The sequence below is a fragment of the Torulaspora delbrueckii genome, chromosome 4, assembly GCF_000243375.1.
Source record: "Torulaspora delbrueckii CBS 1146 chromosome 4, complete genome".
Taxonomy (NCBI): Eukaryota; Fungi; Ascomycota; class Saccharomycetes; order Saccharomycetales; family Saccharomycetaceae; genus Torulaspora; species Torulaspora delbrueckii.
The window spans coordinates 990,253-1,007,380 of NC_016504.1; the positions used below are offsets into that span (position 1 = coordinate 990,253).

A 17,128-nucleotide genomic window follows, 5' to 3' on the forward strand; every position below is an offset into this window, starting at 1 on the left:
CACATGGCTTGACAGAATATCGAACTTTTTCACATGTAATGAAAATGAAGATAGTCCTTGATACACTGTTTGATCGAGATTAGAATAGCCGTCCATTAAACGTCGTATCATCAAGGGTATCAAATGACAATCGCGAATAGTCCTGGGGTCAATGGAGTGAATCCAGTTATTTCACCGACTGCTGAAGTCATAAAGCAGAGAAAGAAGCCTAGGGTTGAAAAGAAAAGTAAGCTTTCGCTCGACCAGGTACGAAAGAATCATGTTGTTTCTGAGCAGCGAAGACGGGAGCTCGTAAGAGGCATTTACGATGACTTGGTAGGGATAGTTCCTGGTTTAGAAAAAAGCGAACGAAGGTCTGAGTTTCTTATATATGTTAAGACAATGAACCATCTAAGTTGGCTATACAAGAGGAATTCGTACCTCCGAGCAAAGCTTTATGAGAAATATGAGTCTCAGGGTAGATCAAACGTAGCCATACCGAATTGGCTAGTATGGGACTTGCCGCAGTCATTAGCTCATGACAACCAAAAGCCAAGCCCATCTCCGTCATCTAAGTGAGGTATATTGATCCTTGCGTTCTACATACCAATTAGCATTCAATTGGAAAATACGTTTAATCAATTTAGTTGTATGTTTATGTTTTGTCTGAAAAAGGTGCCTTTTTAATTTGGCTAGTTATAGTAAATCTTAGATTAAGCGTCGTGAGGAACAAACATAGCAATTATGTAAAATGAAGATAGAGCGCCAGGACAGATACTTGGAGGCACGTCTCAAACCAAGATTCATTGGTATTTTACTGCTACTAAATAATCAAGTAAGTACGATACAATCCAGAACAGAGCATATTGAACAAAAAAAAAATATGCAATTCAATTGAAAGTACCTCTTTCAAATTCCAAATTGAAGGTCAACTTGATGGATGTGCTCACTCAAAATAATTCAAAATTCAACTAAATCGAGTTCTAGAAATAGTAAGAATCTGCACTATGGCATTTCCGAATTCCATGCACGACCCAATATGCCCAGTACCACGTTTCAAAAAGTTATTTTTTCCATCAAATTACAAGCTCGCGTGGCGTAATGGCAACGCGTCTGACTTCTAATCAGAAGATTGTGGGTTCGACCCCCACCGTGAGTGTTTTTTTGCATTAATTAACGTTCAACCATAGTAAATCTTACAATAGGACCGTCTATGCAAATGTGACTTTATAAAAGCATGAGTTAGATTAAAAGCTTGAATTCATTAGCTGATCAATAACCTTGCAGGCTCTTTATGCACCATATATAATTACAGACTTTGAACATTATCTCGCTTTAAAAGCCTAGACCTCCATTGGAGTACGCCATTGGCTTAATGTCAGGATGTGGAACTGCCTCGAAAGTTTCAATAGTCAAGTCTTCATCATCATTACCGTTTTGGATTAAAGTACCTTGCCCTGGGACCACATGAATGATACCACCCAAGTTTCCTTGAGTATCACAGTAATTTGGTGCACTGAAGACAGTGACCAATTTGCCCTTATGCTCAAATTGAACTCCGCCCATCCTTACTTCGTGAGACCTGAAGATTTTGCGGAGCTTGTTTTTCTCCAAGAATTGTGCCGTTATATCGGAACCGAATGCAAAACCCAAACCACGTTGAGACGGTCCAAACCCATCAGCTTCCTGAGGATCAGACCATAGCATTTCCATGAACGCACCCTCTCTTGGTGGTTGTGAAAATCTATCGATCTTTTTCATGTCATCCAAACTGCATGAAGTGTCACTTGGTAAACCACCGTGCATTACTAAGTAGTTGTCATTAATAACTGTAGCCAAAGGAAGACTCTCGAAACTTTGTGCGAACATATCAAAGATACGAGCGGAGTATTTGTGTTTGCACTCATCCTCAAAACCGTAAATCTTGTTCATGTTATTGGTTTCATGGTTACCTCTGTTCAGATAGATACTCTCTGGATGAAGGATCTTTAAGCAGTAGAATAAGAGCGCAACTTCACAAGACCAGGACCCACGATCGACAAAATCACCGTTGAACAGGTATGTATGTTTTGGACCCACGTTACCAAATTTATGGAAAATGTTAAGCACATCATAGAATTGACCATGGGTGTCACCACAGACCGAAATCTTTAAATCAGGTTTGTCCTTATTGGATAGTTCCACCACGGAGTTTTCGTTACAAAATATTCTGTTGGCATGCGAGACAATGGCTGCTGCGTATTTCTTTGGAATGCATTTACCTTTCTTAAATATATTCTCGATCATTTGAGTGATAAACTCTTCCGACATATTCTTCACTACTGCACCAGCGGCTTCACCTTTGGAATTTGTCAATTGCTCGAATTCTAGTTTAGGACCATCGTACTTGCCCAAATCAGCATTCGCATCATAACTCTCCAATCTCAAAGTCTCACAAAGATTTACTTTGATTTCATCACCTCCACCGATAGCTTTTCTGAACCTCTCTTCTCTGATAAACTTCTCGCAAACATCCAATGCCCTGCTGGCCGTTGCATCACCGGGTTTAGCCTTCAAGACTATTTGCAAATCATTTTTGGCTTTCTTAAACTCTAGCAGACCAATATATGATAAACCACGTCTGTGGTATGCTTTGGCATTTTTTGGATCTAGCTTTAGAGCCTCATCACAGTCATTAAGGGAGCTTTGAAAATTATCCAGTTTCAGATGAGCTAACGCTCTGTTTGAAAAGTAGATTGACTGGGTAGAATCAAGGCCAATTGCTTTCGTATACAAATCGATGGCCTTAGTAAAATCTTGTTTCTTGATGAAGATGTTACCTTCATTTTTGAGCTTTAGTGCTTCAGCACTTTGTTCTGAGGTTGGATTACTCATAGTTATCTCTGGTTGCAACGTCTGAAGGGTTCACGAAGTAATCAAATGGATGATTTTTGCAAATCACTTAGTGTCTTGAATTTTTCAAACATCAAGAATTTTTCATTTTTCAAGCGATGCCTTGATCTACCGAAAAATGAACGCTAAAGGGCTTGGCGATGAGATGCCACCCGAAATGAGTTTAGACAGATCTTACAATAACACTTCAGCTTCACGAAGTCAATGCACTGCAGAGATTTCAATGAAGACGACGATCTTTCAGAGAATTTAGTTTAGCGGATGAGTGTTGACAAACAATTGACCCAGCAAATACGAAATAACAAAGGAAAAGAATCGCATTCCTCGTTCGTTGACGATATCAGCGACAGGGTCAAAATTATTGTACTATGTGGATGTGTTCCCTCGCAACTGTTGTTGTTCAATGACTTACATGAGAATAGCGTTAAGTGTCCCGTTAAGAGATTGATTACCACAAGACCGCATCATTGGTAAAGTGAATTCCGAAACCCCCTGTGCAAAATGTTATCTCTGTGTTTCGCTGAACGAGAGTGTAAATAAGCCCGACTCCTTATCCATTATGCCCATTGGTAAGCGGTCAAGAAGGTAAAATTATTTTAAGTTTTTCAAGAAATAACAGGTCTCTTGGCCCAGTTGGTTAAGGCACCGTGCTAATAACGCGGGGATCAGCGGTTCGATCCCGCTAGAGACCATTCTTTTTGAAGTTTTTACTTCACCAACAGTAACGTTTAGTATATTTTCGCTAGTTCCGGTTCAAGTTTAAGCAACCTAAGTGCAGGATATTGAATTGAGTACTAAGCTTTTATAGATTCTACCAGTAAGTCCCAGTTAAATACGCATTTTGCTCGCTTTGACCTGCGAAAAGTTCATCAAATTTCTCAAACTCCAAAGTGGGCAGAACTTTCAACCTTCTTGACGTCTCTGCAGCTAAGAGAGAGTCGTAACTCCAGTCGAGGAAGTCTTCCATGTTATAGTTTAGCTTTCTAAATGGTTGTGCAAATATCTTCGCCAGCGTTGCTACGTTGGGATGATAATGATCCATTAAAGTCGCGAATTCCCACAGTGAAGAATCTAGGGCATGGGTCGATTCTGGGTTTACTTCTTTCGCATCAAATGGATCCACATACTCGGATTTCAATTTTTTTAATGAAGCCGCTTGTTCTGGTGTCATGAACGGGTCTGTTAGGAAGAGCGGATTGTGGAGCATTGACATACAACTTGGATGTTTCCTTAGTAAGTTGTAGACGAATGGAATGACAGAGACAATGGCGGCAGGTGATGAGCTTAAAGTCAACCTGGCCAGTCTCTTAATGAAAGATGCTATCAGATGAGCGGAAAGATGTGTAGATGCCAAGAAGGTATCCAATAATCTGAAGAACCTAGCTCTATATTTGACATGCATTAGGTTTGGTGTAATCAATTGATATAGTTTCAGGTAAAAATTGGGGTACTCGAGATTAAAACGTAGCATGAGTTCAAACAAACCATTTAGTGCAAGGATGGGTATCACGCTATCCGATCCATCCTGAGAACTTTGCAAATCGTAAGAATCTGTTAAAAAATCCATCAACCTTGTGGGAGTGTGGAAATGCGGTATCAATCTCTTGTGCAGCACTAATAGAATTGTCTTGTATTGTGGTAAGGATAATTGACCACTTAATAAAACCAGCCAATTTTTCTCCAAATTAGACTTATATTTCGAGTCGTTTTCGACAATCTGTGGAGGATTAGCAACGAACACATCCAAATCCTGATCACCGACGCAACAATGATTATCGTGATTCACCACCGCGAGCCATTTACCCATCCCACTGATGGTTGCGAAGGTTGGTTTCTCTGTCTCCAGCAAATCGTTCAACTCGGATTGGAAATAGAACTGTATATCAGCATAACTCTTGTAATATTTTTCAACAAATTCTGTGACTACTGGATTGATCGAGACACCTGTCGATTTATCCTGCTCAGAATCACCGATGTTGCATTCCCACAAGGCTATGATCAGTTTCCTCAAAGTCTTGTTGGGAAAGTAAGGTGCATCCTTTTTCGACGCAAAATGCTCTGATTCCATCTCTAGCAGTTGCATATAAACGTCCAACGCATCCAGAACTAGTGAACTTTCAACCCTCACACTCGAAATTACCATCAACAGCTTGCTCTTACAAGTAACGTACATTTTCCGACACCATTGACTAAACTGTTTAGCCTCTATCTTTGCGCCCGCCTTCACGGTCAAATCTCCACGAATAAAAAGTTTCTTCATAATCTGGAAAAGTGACATAACCACAAACCTCAACCTACGTTCATTCAATTCATCTTCTACATCATCAACGACCAGTTCATTTACAAGCTTTATAATATTGTTATAATTCCTCTTATCATCGACAGAGGTCACCGGCTTGGCCAGTTTTTTAATCTCTTCAAATGTAAGCACCATTGGAACACAAAATCACTTCAACTGACCTCTATACAATTAGCTCATCGCATAGATTTACACTATCAATATTGAAATTTTTCACTCATCGCATTAATTTTTCAAACTTTTTCATTACCCGATGATTCAAGAAAATTTTTCATATATAAGCCAAGTGCTCAAGCAGCTTCAACTACTCACTTAGCTTCACTTCTTTCAAAACCCCAATGACCTTCCAAGTTTTTAAAAGAAGACGATGATACTATTTGCGTTTATTTGTCGAACAATTCTTCTCGAGGCTTTTTGTCTCGAGGTTTTACTGGAGAATACGGGGCCTGCGCAGCCAATTATCTTGTTACATCATTTCGAATGATTCAAGGACGTTTTACTAAAAAATTCTGATTCTTCCAAAAAAACTTGGCAATAACTCTCTCTTACAATATCGATGTCAGAAGACATCGCTTATGTAAAAATAAAGACCCTTTTGAAAAAGGTGGATCCATAACGTATATCGAGAACAACAGTCTTACGGATCCGTATCTACGATAGAAAGGGCAGATCAACAACGACCAGTCTGTCAGAAAATATCTGCAACCTGAGAGTTGGCAACTTTAGATCCCATTGCCAAACTCTTCTGATTGGCTCGAACAAACCTGCGTTGCTATTTGAGTCACATTTGAAAGAAACGGCGCCCAGAAGGCCAAAGCGAGAGGCGAGGCTTATCTTCAACCTATTATCACTAATGTAAGTAGGACATTACTTCCCGACCCTGCAGTCTATTAGTGGAAAATTTTCCAATGACTCTTCAAAATTGGATGAATCAGATGGTCGAACTTCTTGACACCATCAGGTTTAAAAAGCATTTGGAACTGATCTTCAATCTCATCGTAATAACTCTTGTGGTTGGAAATAGGTAGAAACTAAGTTAGTAAATATGTGTGGTATCTTTGCTGCTCATAAGCACGAGGATGTGCAGGCTTACAAGCAAAAGGCTCTACAGCTTTCCAAGAGAATTAGACATCGTGGTCCAGATTGGTCTGGTAACGTTCTTAGAAACAACACCTTGTTAGTTCATGAAAGATTGGCTATCGTTGGGTTGGATTCTGGGGCCCAGCCAATTACTAGTCCATGTGGTAACTACACTTTATGTGTTAATGGTGAAATTTACAACCATATCAAGTTGAGAGAAGAGTTTTCCGATTACAAATTTAGCACTTTGAGTGATTGTGAACCTATCATCCCATTGTATGAAAAATACGATATTGATACTCCAAAATACTTAGATGGTATGTTTGCTTGGTGTTTGTACGATGCCAAGCAGGACCGTATTATCGCTGCTAGAGATCCTGTTGGTATCACGACTCTCTACATGGGTCGTAACTCTTTGTCTCCAAAGACCGTGTTCTTTGCATCCGAATTGAAATGTTTGACCGATGACTGTGACAACATCGTCGCTTTCCCACCGGGCCACATCTACGATTCCAAGACTGACAAGATCACCCGTTATTTCACTCCAGACTGGTTGGACGAGACTCGTATTCCATCGAACCCAGTTGATTACAAAGCTATTAGACACTCCTTGGAGAAGGCAGTGAGAAAGAGACTAATGGCTGAAGTCCCATACGGTGTTCTATTGTCCGGTGGCCTTGACTCCTCTTTGATTGCATCTATCGCTGCTCGTGAAACCGAGAAGGCTAACGCAGAGATCGACGCCCAGAAGTATGACTCTGAGGACAAGCATCTAGCAGGTATTGATGATTCTGGTAACTTACACAGTGCAGGTTGGTCTCGTCTACATTCTTTCGCCATTGGTTTACCAGGTGCTCCAGATCTAAAGGCTGCTTCTAAGGTGGCTAAGTTCATTGGATCTATTCATCACGAACACACTTTTACTTTACAAGAAGGTCTAGATGCTCTAGACGACGTCATCTGGCATTTGGAAACCTACGATGTCACTACCATCAGAGCCTCTACACCAATGTTCTTGTTGTCAAGAAAGATCAAAGCTCAGGGTGTTAAGATGGTCTTGTCTGGTGAAGGTTCCGATGAAATTTTTGGTGGCTATTTGTACTTCGCACAGGCACCAAACGCTAACGAATTCCATACCGAAGCTGTTAAGCGTGTTAAGAACTTGCATTTGGCAGATTGTCTAAGGGCAAACAAATCCACTATGGCATGGGGTCTAGAGGCTCGTGTCCCATTCCTAGACAGGGAATTCTTACAGCTGTGCATGAACATCGATCCAAAGGATAAGATGATTAACAAAGAAGAAGGCCGTATGGAGAAGTACATTCTAAGAAAGGCTTTCGATACCACGGACGAACCTGACGTTAAGCCATACCTACCAGAGGAAATTCTATGGAGACAGAAGGAACAATTCTCCGACGGTGTTGGTTACTCGTGGATCGATGGTTTGAAGGATACAGCTGAGAGAGTCATCTCCGATGACATCTTTGCAGCTCCAAAATCTGCCTGGGGTGACGATGTACCAACGACTAAAGAAGCCTTCTGGTACAGACTGAAATTCGATGCTCTCTTCCCACAAAAGACCGCAGCAGATACCGTCATGAGATGGGTTCCAAAGGCCGACTGGGGTTGCGCTGAAGATCCATCCGGCAGATTCGCCCAGATTCACGACCAACACGTGAAGAATTAGAAATCTTGTACATTATACAATTAGTCTATAGAGGTATTATCGTCTTTTTCACTAATCAATTCCATTAATTTTATCGGTTTCACTCTCGGTGGTAATGTTCCTTAAGTAAATCATATCTGGTAACTACCTGTGGAGAATATTTGGGACCCTTTTTCGTAGACTTTCGACGACCACGTCGAAGTGACAGCAGTTTTTTCAATTTCTCATAAACAGTAGTAAACATATCTGCAAAGCAGCCCTCCTGGGCCATTGATCATGGCAGCTGATAAAGTAACCCTCGAATAATCATCTGAATATATACTCGTTATGCTTGCTATACTCGCTATACTCGCTATGCTCTTTAGACGCCCCGTTCCACGGAGGCTAAGTTCACCAGCAAACGCAGCACTTAAACGCCGAAGTGGCTGCAACTGCTACCTAAAAATTCTTCCAGTGGTTCAAGACGATTCTCTACAGGATAGTCATAACATACATCGTAGGTCTTGAATACTCGAACGACCAGTATTTTTTTTTTCAGTTTTTTTTACTAGTGATCTTACAGAACCAATTGCGAACGAAAGATAGATCTTGGTAAGCTATAAATCCACCTGTATTACGAAGTCTTGTTGTCGAGTGCAATTGATAGTTCTTGATGCTTCTGACAGGTCGCCTGTTATCACGATTGATAGGCGAACTGATAGTGAGTTGAAGAAAAGCCACAGCATTTTGGTTGTCCAGGAAACTCGCGTTGGTGAAAAATTGCTAGGCATATTTAAGGCAACACTCAAAAGGACAAGGTAATCAAACTCTATCATTTGGGTATAGGAGTAGCTTCAATCGCTGTTTAGGAAGATGCCCAGTACGGGAAATACAGGTGGACCCCGCAATCGAGGCAGGCATTCCATATCTGAGGCGATATCGGTATCATTGGGGTTACAAAATACAAATACACCAAGAGATCACCATGATGGGAACCATTCGAATCCATACGACAGTCAAAATGATCAATTTATGTCTCCTCGCAATAATTATTTAGGAAGATCATATGTCAGTGGTTTTTTGTCCTGTTCACCTTATGGTTCTAACTCACTAGAATCTGATAGGTTGCCCATAGCTAGAATGAGGACTAAATCTATACATGCAGCGAAAAACCTTCATAGACAGACTGCCAAGTTGTGTGAAGACTTTAATGAGCCCAATGTTGAGGATAATAATATTCAGGACTACGTGAGTGCCACAGAAGAGCCAAGGCCAATGGAGATCAGCGATGCGGAGCGAATGTATGATCAAGAAGATGAGTTGAGGAACCCCGTTCATGTTAATACTGAAGATCGTGGCGATGACATTGAAGATGTCTACGAAAGCCTTGTGACAGGTGCGCATGGCGGATACCGTGCTATTCCTACATCTCCTGGAGGAGGACTGCGAACGTCTTCCCGTTCTGCTCTGTGGAGACAGTTTATGTCGTCATCTTCTAAGCTTGTTCATTATTTACCAGCGACAATTCTAGGCTTATTGCTTAATGTTCTTGATGGTCTCTCCTACGGTATGATTATCTTTCCAATTACTGAACCTATATTCTCACACTTAGGTCCCAGTGGGCTTTCGATGTTTTACGTTTCTACCATCATTTCTCAAGTAATTTATTCATCCGGATTCTCGAACTTTCCTACAGGTGTAGGCAGTGAAATGATCGAAGTTACACCGTTTTTCCATTCTATGGCATTAGCTATCAAAGACGCTTTACCAGGTAGAGATGATGAGATCTTGACTACCACTATATTTTGCTATGTTATCAGCTCACTGGTGACAGGTTTGACCTTTTACGTTCTGGGCAAAATGAAGCTAGGTAAGATTGTCGGTTTCTTCCCACGTCATATCTTGATAGGTTGTATTGGTGGTGTTGGTTACTTTTTGGTGGTAACAGGCCTTGAGGTGACTACTAGAGTCGCTAAACTTGAATACACTTGGCCCTTCATTTCCCATATGTTTACTGATGTGAGCACGCTAGTGAAATGGGTTCTACCAGTGCTACTAACGGTGTTATTGATTGTCACGCAGAGACATTTCCAGAATTCATTAGTTCTTCCAACTTTTTACATTGCAACCCTTGTTGCATTCCATTTTGTGGTGGCCATTATTCCCAACGTTTCCTTGGGTAAACTGAGAAACATGGGATGGATCTTTCCCGTTGCTGCATCGAAGGATCAATGGTACGATCACTATAAACTATTTCAACCTCATCGGGTTCATTGGGGGTTGATCGCAAAACAGGCTCCCACCATGCTGGCTCTGAGTTTTTTTGGTATTCTTCATGTTCCTATTAATGTTCCGGCACTTGCCATATCACTACAAATGGATAAATATGATGTCGATAAAGAACTTATCGCTCATGGGTATTCGAACCTCTTAAGTGGCGCTTTGGGGTCCATCCAGAATTACCTGGTCTACACCAACAGTCTCCTGTTCATCAGAGCCGGTGCAGACTCTGCGATGGCGGGATACTTACTGGCATTTTTGACCTTTATAATGATGGTCATTGGTCCCGTCATCATATCTTACATTCCGATCTGCATTGTTGGCTCTTTGATCTTCTTATTGGGGTACGAATTATTATATGAAGCTCTGATTGAGACTAGAGGTAAAGTTACCAATTTCGAGTACATTACAATCTGTATCATCGTGTTAACCATGGGAATATTCGATTTCGTTCTCGGGGTTATCGTTGGTATACTAATTGCCTGCTTCTCTTTCTTGGTTGATAGCACTAAGTTACAAACGATCAACGGTGAATATGACGGTAAAATTGCTAAGAGCACTGTTTACCGTGACTATGTCCAAAGCAGATTCCTTGATGGTATTGGTGAGCAGATCTATGTTTTGAAATTGCAAAGTTTGCTATTCTTCGGAACTATCATTTCTATCGAGGAGAAGATAAACAAATTACTAGAGATTAGTGATGACCAGAAAAACTCTAAACGCAGAATAAAATGCCTGATACTGGATCTCAAAAATATCAATGCTGATAATATCGATTATTCAGCCGCTGAAGGTTTCAATAGGATCAAGAGGTTCACACAAAGCAAACATATTCAACTGATTATTTCTTCCATAAGTGAGACGGATCACATTTATACCGCTTTCAGCAAAGTTAAGCTATTGGATGATGTAGAACTATTTGGTGATTTGAACGGTGCATTAGAATGGTGTGAGAATGAGCTTCTATTCAAATATAAGGAACTGCGGGCGAAGGCGAGAGATAGACTACAAAACAAAATGCAAATGGCAAATCTAGCTGCGAATAACGATACCAAGGCAATCGATGGGGTGCCAAAGAGTCACCACATGCAAAACCTCATGTCATTACCATTTAACACACCTCGGAACGATCAGATGCTGTCTGTTGCTCAACGAGTCTTTAAGAATGAACAAAAGACAGTGGACAGCTTAAAAGTTAATTATAAGGAGCTGCCTCCAGTATTACCTCTACTGTTATTTGCTTTGAAGCCTTACAGACCAGGCATTCTATCCGAGGATACCAACGTGAAGAACAGTGAGCTAGAATTGTGGTCCAAACTGTGTCCATACTTCACTAGGCGCAGGCTTGCATCACAATCAATTTTGCTGCACAACAGCGATATCTTCTTCGTCATGGAAACAGGTATCTTGAAAATTGTCTACGATCTGCCACAAGGTATCGTTTATGAGTCTTTGTCGAACAGAACGTGTTACGGAATAGTTCTCAACCCGGGGACGAGACCATGTAGCGAGAGTAAAGTGACCATCAAGACAGAAACTGAAGTAGTATTATGGGTTATCGACTCTAGCATCTTGGCTAGGCTCAAGCAAGAAAATCTCAGTTTGTACACCGAACTGATACTGCTTATTGCTACAGTCAAAGAACAAAGGTACAGACAAATCCTTGGATACACACTTGTCAGTGCTTAAAAAGTTTCAGATATCAAAAGGTATAATTGTTTATTTAAATAATTGCAAAAATTAAAAACCAATTTCAAGATGTAGTTACATTATTCCAAAGATTAAAATTTTATCCGATGGCTATATGTAAATGTCGCATTCTCCAGTTCAACGTAAGCCGGAATTTACTCAAATCTGCAAACTTAGTTAGGGGGATTTCAAATCACCGAAGAGACAGAAACATTTTAATCCTCCAATCCTTACATATATATATATATTTATATATTGATGGGCTTGGAGCAAGATGTTGAATGATAGTCGCTTAAAGCGTTTGATTTTTAGAAACCACAATTATAATATAAACTGATCAAAACGGTGTCATGGCGCCTGGAACAACTACTAAACTTGACGATGCTAGCAATCAATTTGACGAGGTTTCATCCTTTTCCTCAATCGATTCCTATCAACCCCAACCCTTTACTGGGCAAGAAGAATTACCACAAGAGAAGAATCCTGATTCCAGCTCTCGAAGAAGCAGCAAGAGTGGTACCACTTTAAACCATCAAGATTCCAATACTATTGAAAAAGAAGTTACACATAATGCTATGAATGGTACCTCAGAGACTGCCAAGTCGTTACAGCAAGCCGGCTTAGATACAGAAAAAAAAGCCATACCTGACATAAATGGCCCAATAACAGGCAACGCTGACACTTCACAATTTCCAGAAGAGTATAGAATAGAAACGCAGACTGGGTTGGTGAAATTGAAGACACTGAACGATCTTAGCCGGAGCGATACCAGAGTATCCATTGGAAGTGATGGCAAGATTTCAAGAAAGAGCAGCGGACCAGGAACAATAGACAGTAAAATTGAGCCAAAACCGGATACAGCGAAAGCAGAGCAGGAAGCTGCTCAAAACGCTGAGAATTTAGAGCATGCCATTGAAAAGAACAAGCACAGAATCGAAAAATTCGAAAAGCATAGGCATGAAAAAGGACTCAAGGGATTCGTCCATAGATTATTCGATTGATCATCATTGCGATCTAATTCTGATCCAATGCTAGCATTAAGTATTTAAACGAGACAGTTTTATATAATGATATTTTAATACTCGAAAGGTATTTTGCCAAGGGGACATTTCAATTGTGACATTAGCGTAAATCATTTTCATTTGGACAAGAAAGAATAATTTGCAAAGAGATGTGCATTTTAATTGCAACTAGTGATCATCCAAAGTATGATCTAGTACTAGTATCGAATCGTGATGAATACTTTGCAAGAAAGGCTAGCCCAGCTAGCTGGACTGAGGATAATTTCATGCTTTGTCCCCTTGATAAAGGTTTAGATTCATCTGGAGAAGATCTTGGAACTTGGATCGGTGCGAATAGGGATGGCAAGATTGGTACAGTTCTGAACTTAAAGCTGTTTAGTGATCCAAGAGGTAGACCAGCGGTTTGCCCAGAGTCTAGAGGAAAGATTCCTGTCAGTTTCCTTTCAAGCCGGGGAGCTAACTTTAAAGACTGGGATACATATGATAAGTTCTGCCATCAATTCCAGGGCTTGGAGTTTACTCGTGATTTCAATTTTTTCTATGGGGACTGTTCAATTGGGGACTATAGAGTTATAGATTCACTCGGTAATACCACCAAAGTGCTGGGTAAAACCAACGAAAAGTACATCGTTGTTTCAAACGACATATTTCAAGGCGAGTCCAACAAAAATAGGGTTTGGGATAAAATAAGTCTTGCCGATCAGGCACTTCACCATTTGGTTCGGGAGTTCAATGACACTGATGAAGATAAGTTTATCCAGGAATGTTTTGGCATAGCATCTATTAACCCTTTCCACTCAAAGCATGATCATGGAAATTATTACATGAAAGCTGTTGAGCTTTCTATGCAAACGGTTTTTGTTCCACCTTTAAAGACTTCTTGCGATGATGGTTTGGGAGCATCTGTCCCCATTGGAGAATACTATGGCACTAGGTCTCAAACAGTCATCCTCGTTAGCAAGGACCGATCACACATCACCTATGTTGAACGAATCATACATGATTCGGACTTGGATGCCCTTCAATACAGTAGGGATCATTACAAAGAACAGAAAAGGTACGATTTCGATTTGCCACGTTAACTATCCTCAAAGTATTCGCTTATTAAGTATTTGGAATGATTCAAAACAAATGAGTGTGGAATCTTGCAAGTATGGATTTTAATCTTATCCGCTCTGTAATGGTCCCTGTAAAACTTGATTAAATCTTCCCTGGTTGTGTCAGCAACCCAATGATCAGAGTCACTAAACAGTAGCCATGTGGATATTCCTCGCTCGTTGCAATGAACAATCAGCCTTCTTTGGAAAGCCCAATCACTTCTAATTTCTTCCATTTCGTACACCGATAACCCCAATGCTTGTTTAACAAATTCGCCGTTCTCCAAAAGTACCGTAGTAGTTAGAACACCGCTACTATTCCTATGACAGCCCATGAAGAACGAAAGTAGTATCCTAAGGATGAAGGACGGCAGAAAAAAACCGAATAAGAGGCTGCTAAACCATCCGGCCAGCTGGGGCAGATCCTTGAGCCAATATAACACTTTTGTAAGCACAACTCCCTTCTTTGAAGTGTGTATATCAAGTATAGTAGGAGTCAACAGCCCCATCTTGGCTACTTTACCCACTAGTTTATCGGAAAGAACAATATGTTGGACCATATAAGCACCTACAGAATGCCCCATGATGATCAGAGGTCTGTTCGTCGATGAAAAGTCTTTGATAATCTCGAGCTTATGGTCAATCTGTTGCTTCAATGAATATACATCGTTACGTTCACTCTTCTCGCTCTTAGAAACGCTCGCTGTGCTCATTCCAGCGTGGGATATGCCCAAGACTTCCCATTCTGGATGCTGACGGTGTATTAGCATCAAAAACTCTTCATAGTATTCTATCAAGCCCGGATTCCCAGGTATCCAAACGAACAAGGGACATTCAGACTTTCCTCTGATACTAATACTTTTAAAATGTACAATTGATGTCGGATAAGCACACTTGATATATTCCCTAGCAGCCATTTGTCTTTTTGTTCATCTAGTTAGATTAGCCTTTTAGTAGGGAGATCTTCGAAATCTCGTTTAATTTCACTTACAATGAAGAAGCGAATGTAAGATTTGGGACTAAGACCGAATGGCTTTGGAAGAGCATTTCGAGTAGATACGATCGGAACTGATGGCAGTCGTTGCTTGAAGTCTTGGTAATTATACAAATTATTTATGCAGGCCGAAAGTCTTCCGGCATTCACAGATCGAGGTATTCGACGGTGTATTTGGGAACTGCTTCTCTTGTTGATCCCACAGAGCCAGCTCCTGACTTGGCAAAGCCACGAGAATTCTGTTTATCATCAAGCAGATGGCATAGTTTGCTGTTTCTTTCAGCGATGGCAACTCTTTCTTGGATGTAGTCTGCCAAACGATCAAGCAGAACTCCGTCGAGGGCAAAGAGACCAATAGAGTCTAGGACCAAAGAGAGGAGCTGAAATAATTGATGACTGCTTCGTATGGCATTCTCATCATTAGAAGATATTACGAATTCAATGAAATTCTGAACGTCTATCTTGTTGAGTTTTCTCACCTCTTGCTTGATCATATCTGTAGTGTAATCCTGTAAAATTCTCAATGAGATATCTAGAGAAAGCTCACCATTTTCGATGGAGAAAAGTTCTGAGAGGAGCTCTTGCAAAGGTAGGTTAGGGCATGTCACGATTGCTTGTTTGAACAACCGTGGGTGTTCTCTCAATCTTGATAAGAGCTTGGGAGTGCAGTCAACTGGGAATAATGGATGAGTGAGTAGAAACGTGAGAGCCTTTGGGTATTCCTCCTGAAAGTTTTGGAGGATTAAATGTACAACATTGCTCAAAAACTGACGATCGCAGATAAATCTGTCTAGCTCAGTATAATGTTCTCTTTTAATATTTAGCTCACGTAGAAAAATGCGATCGAAGCTGGAAATGCTTTGCTTATTTTTCTCCAAATGCTGGTAAATTTGGTTGAAGTCGAAATGCTCAAATTTGTTATCTTCATCCTCAGCTTCATTATCTTCATCACTGAAAAGTGGCTTTAGCACTTGTGAAATAGGCTCGTTAGAGACGGTGAATCCTTTCCCCAGCGAGTCCTTAAGAGTTCCTGTACCAACGTCTACATTAACAATTTCCAGTGAAGATGTGGGGTTTTTCCCATGCTTCGTACCAACACCAATGACAAACGTCTTTTGGTTTGGTAGTGACGATGAGACTCGTGAGTCTATGACGGCTGATTTTAGTAGTTGGAAACTTTTCAAGTGGGTCAGTTCTCTTTGGAAAAGAATAGAGTTGTGCGTCAAATTCAGCAGGTAAATCTTGTTGTCAGCCGTAACCAAAATTCTATTCGACGAAATTGGTTTCATCGAAATTACATCAGCACCCTGTACCATGGGCAGTGTTACAGCTTGTACCAATTGACATTGTGGCAATGCGTAGACAAGCACTTCATGGCCGATGAGCCTATAGAGCCTACCGGACTGATAACATATTTTTGAAGTCGCTAAAGAAAAATCTTCGAGAATAATGGAGCTTAATTCCTTGATAGGAACCTGATTGTAGTTTGGTAGAGATAACTCAAACAGCTTAAAACACACTTTGTCCTCTGGTAAACTGCACAAGATGAAAAGAAAGTCATTGGCGCCCTCAGTGAAGAACTTAGTGACACTGACGTCGCTGTAGGAGACATCCAACGAATGCAAAAGTTTCAACTGGAAATCATAAAACTGGATCAATCCATTTTTTAGTACAACGACAATAGTTTTATCCTTACCATTTACATGAACACCAACAGCTTGATCATCGACCTTAACTTTGAGAACATCATCAGAATTCACACCATTTTCTGCATGGCTCACTTTACTAGCAACATTTAGAGTACAGACTTTACCAGCTTGCAAGGCATAACACCAAATCTCTTGTTCGTCCGATCTAGCCACATCACAGGCGGTCACAATGTTGGTAGAAGGGATAGGAATACTTAAAACAAGTTTTGGCGTAGGGTTCAACACATATTGAGAGATCGCAGACTCCGAAATACCGATGGTGATTCTATTGGAAGTTGGTTCAATGTCATCGGCTACCTGTAAAAAATTCGTTTGAAACGCAAAATTTGACAGAGAAGCTACTCGGGGTAGCACTGCCAGCTTGAATGATTGCGAAAGAGACGGCATTGAGGACTGAGTCGATGATGATCTGATATATTGACACTTTTCAATTTTTCAATAT

General features: G+C 40.6%; 9 protein-coding genes and 2 non-coding genes across 11 annotated transcripts; 7 read left to right on the forward strand and 4 right to left on the reverse strand.

The window, feature by feature from the left end:
* Positions 1 to 123: 123 nt before the first annotated feature.
* On the forward strand, positions 124 to 558 carry INO4 (Ino4p; the record flags this gene model as incomplete). Its single annotated transcript, XM_003681296.1, has 1 exon — positions 124 to 558. One exon carries the CDS (start codon positions 124 to 126, stop codon positions 556 to 558), a length of 435 nt encoding a protein of 144 aa, XP_003681344.1.
* A 508-nt stretch (positions 559 to 1,066) lies between these two features.
* Positions 1,067 to 1,138, forward strand: TDEL0Dtrna5R. The gene has a single exon. It is a non-coding gene; the product is annotated as a tRNA-Arg (tRNA).
* A 176-nt stretch (positions 1,139 to 1,314) lies between these two features.
* Positions 1,315 to 2,853, reverse strand: PPT1 (protein serine/threonine phosphatase; the record flags this gene model as incomplete). The annotated part of the gene is made up of 1 exon (XM_003681297.1): positions 1,315 to 2,853. One exon carries the CDS (start codon positions 2,851 to 2,853, stop codon positions 1,315 to 1,317), a length of 1,539 nt encoding a protein of 512 aa, XP_003681345.1.
* A 636-nt stretch (positions 2,854 to 3,489) lies between these two features.
* On the forward strand, positions 3,490 to 3,563 carry TDEL0Dtrna1I. The gene has a single exon. It is a non-coding gene; the product is annotated as a tRNA-Ile (tRNA).
* Positions 3,564 to 3,682: 119 nt separating this feature from the next.
* Positions 3,683 to 5,305, reverse strand: NOC4 (ribosome biosynthesis protein NOC4; the record flags this gene model as incomplete). The annotated part of the gene is made up of 1 exon (XM_003681298.1): positions 3,683 to 5,305. The coding sequence occupies one exon, from the start codon at positions 5,303 to 5,305 to the stop codon at positions 3,683 to 3,685; it is 1,623 nt and encodes a 540-aa protein (XP_003681346.1).
* Positions 5,306 to 6,215: 910 nt separating this feature from the next.
* ASN2 (asparagine synthase (glutamine-hydrolyzing) 2) lies at positions 6,216 to 7,937 on the forward strand (the record flags this gene model as incomplete). The annotated part of the gene is made up of 1 exon (XM_003681299.1): positions 6,216 to 7,937. One exon carries the CDS (start codon positions 6,216 to 6,218, stop codon positions 7,935 to 7,937), a length of 1,722 nt encoding a protein of 573 aa, XP_003681347.1.
* Positions 7,938 to 8,768: 831 nt separating this feature from the next.
* VSB1 (Vsb1p) lies at positions 8,769 to 11,864 on the forward strand (the record flags this gene model as incomplete). The annotated part of the gene is made up of 1 exon (XM_003681300.1): positions 8,769 to 11,864. One exon carries the CDS (start codon positions 8,769 to 8,771, stop codon positions 11,862 to 11,864), a length of 3,096 nt encoding a protein of 1,031 aa, XP_003681348.1.
* A 350-nt stretch (positions 11,865 to 12,214) lies between these two features.
* TDEL0D05540 (uncharacterized protein) lies at positions 12,215 to 12,865 on the forward strand (the record flags this gene model as incomplete). Its single annotated transcript, XM_003681301.1, has 1 exon — positions 12,215 to 12,865. The coding sequence occupies one exon, from the start codon at positions 12,215 to 12,217 to the stop codon at positions 12,863 to 12,865; it is 651 nt and encodes a 216-aa protein (XP_003681349.1).
* A 170-nt stretch (positions 12,866 to 13,035) lies between these two features.
* TDEL0D05550 (uncharacterized protein) lies at positions 13,036 to 13,968 on the forward strand (the record flags this gene model as incomplete). The annotated part of the gene is made up of 1 exon (XM_003681302.1): positions 13,036 to 13,968. The coding sequence occupies one exon, from the start codon at positions 13,036 to 13,038 to the stop codon at positions 13,966 to 13,968; it is 933 nt and encodes a 310-aa protein (XP_003681350.1).
* TDEL0D05560 (bifunctional triacylglycerol lipase/ester hydrolase) lies at positions 13,965 to 14,900 on the reverse strand (the record flags this gene model as incomplete). The annotated part of the gene is made up of 1 exon (XM_003681303.1): positions 13,965 to 14,900. The coding sequence occupies one exon, from the start codon at positions 14,898 to 14,900 to the stop codon at positions 13,965 to 13,967; it is 936 nt and encodes a 311-aa protein (XP_003681351.1).
* A 223-nt stretch (positions 14,901 to 15,123) lies between these two features.
* UTP8 (Utp8p) lies at positions 15,124 to 17,073 on the reverse strand (the record flags this gene model as incomplete). The annotated part of the gene is made up of 1 exon (XM_003681304.1): positions 15,124 to 17,073. One exon carries the CDS (start codon positions 17,071 to 17,073, stop codon positions 15,124 to 15,126), a length of 1,950 nt encoding a protein of 649 aa, XP_003681352.1.
* Positions 17,074 to 17,128: the final 55 nt, after the last annotated feature.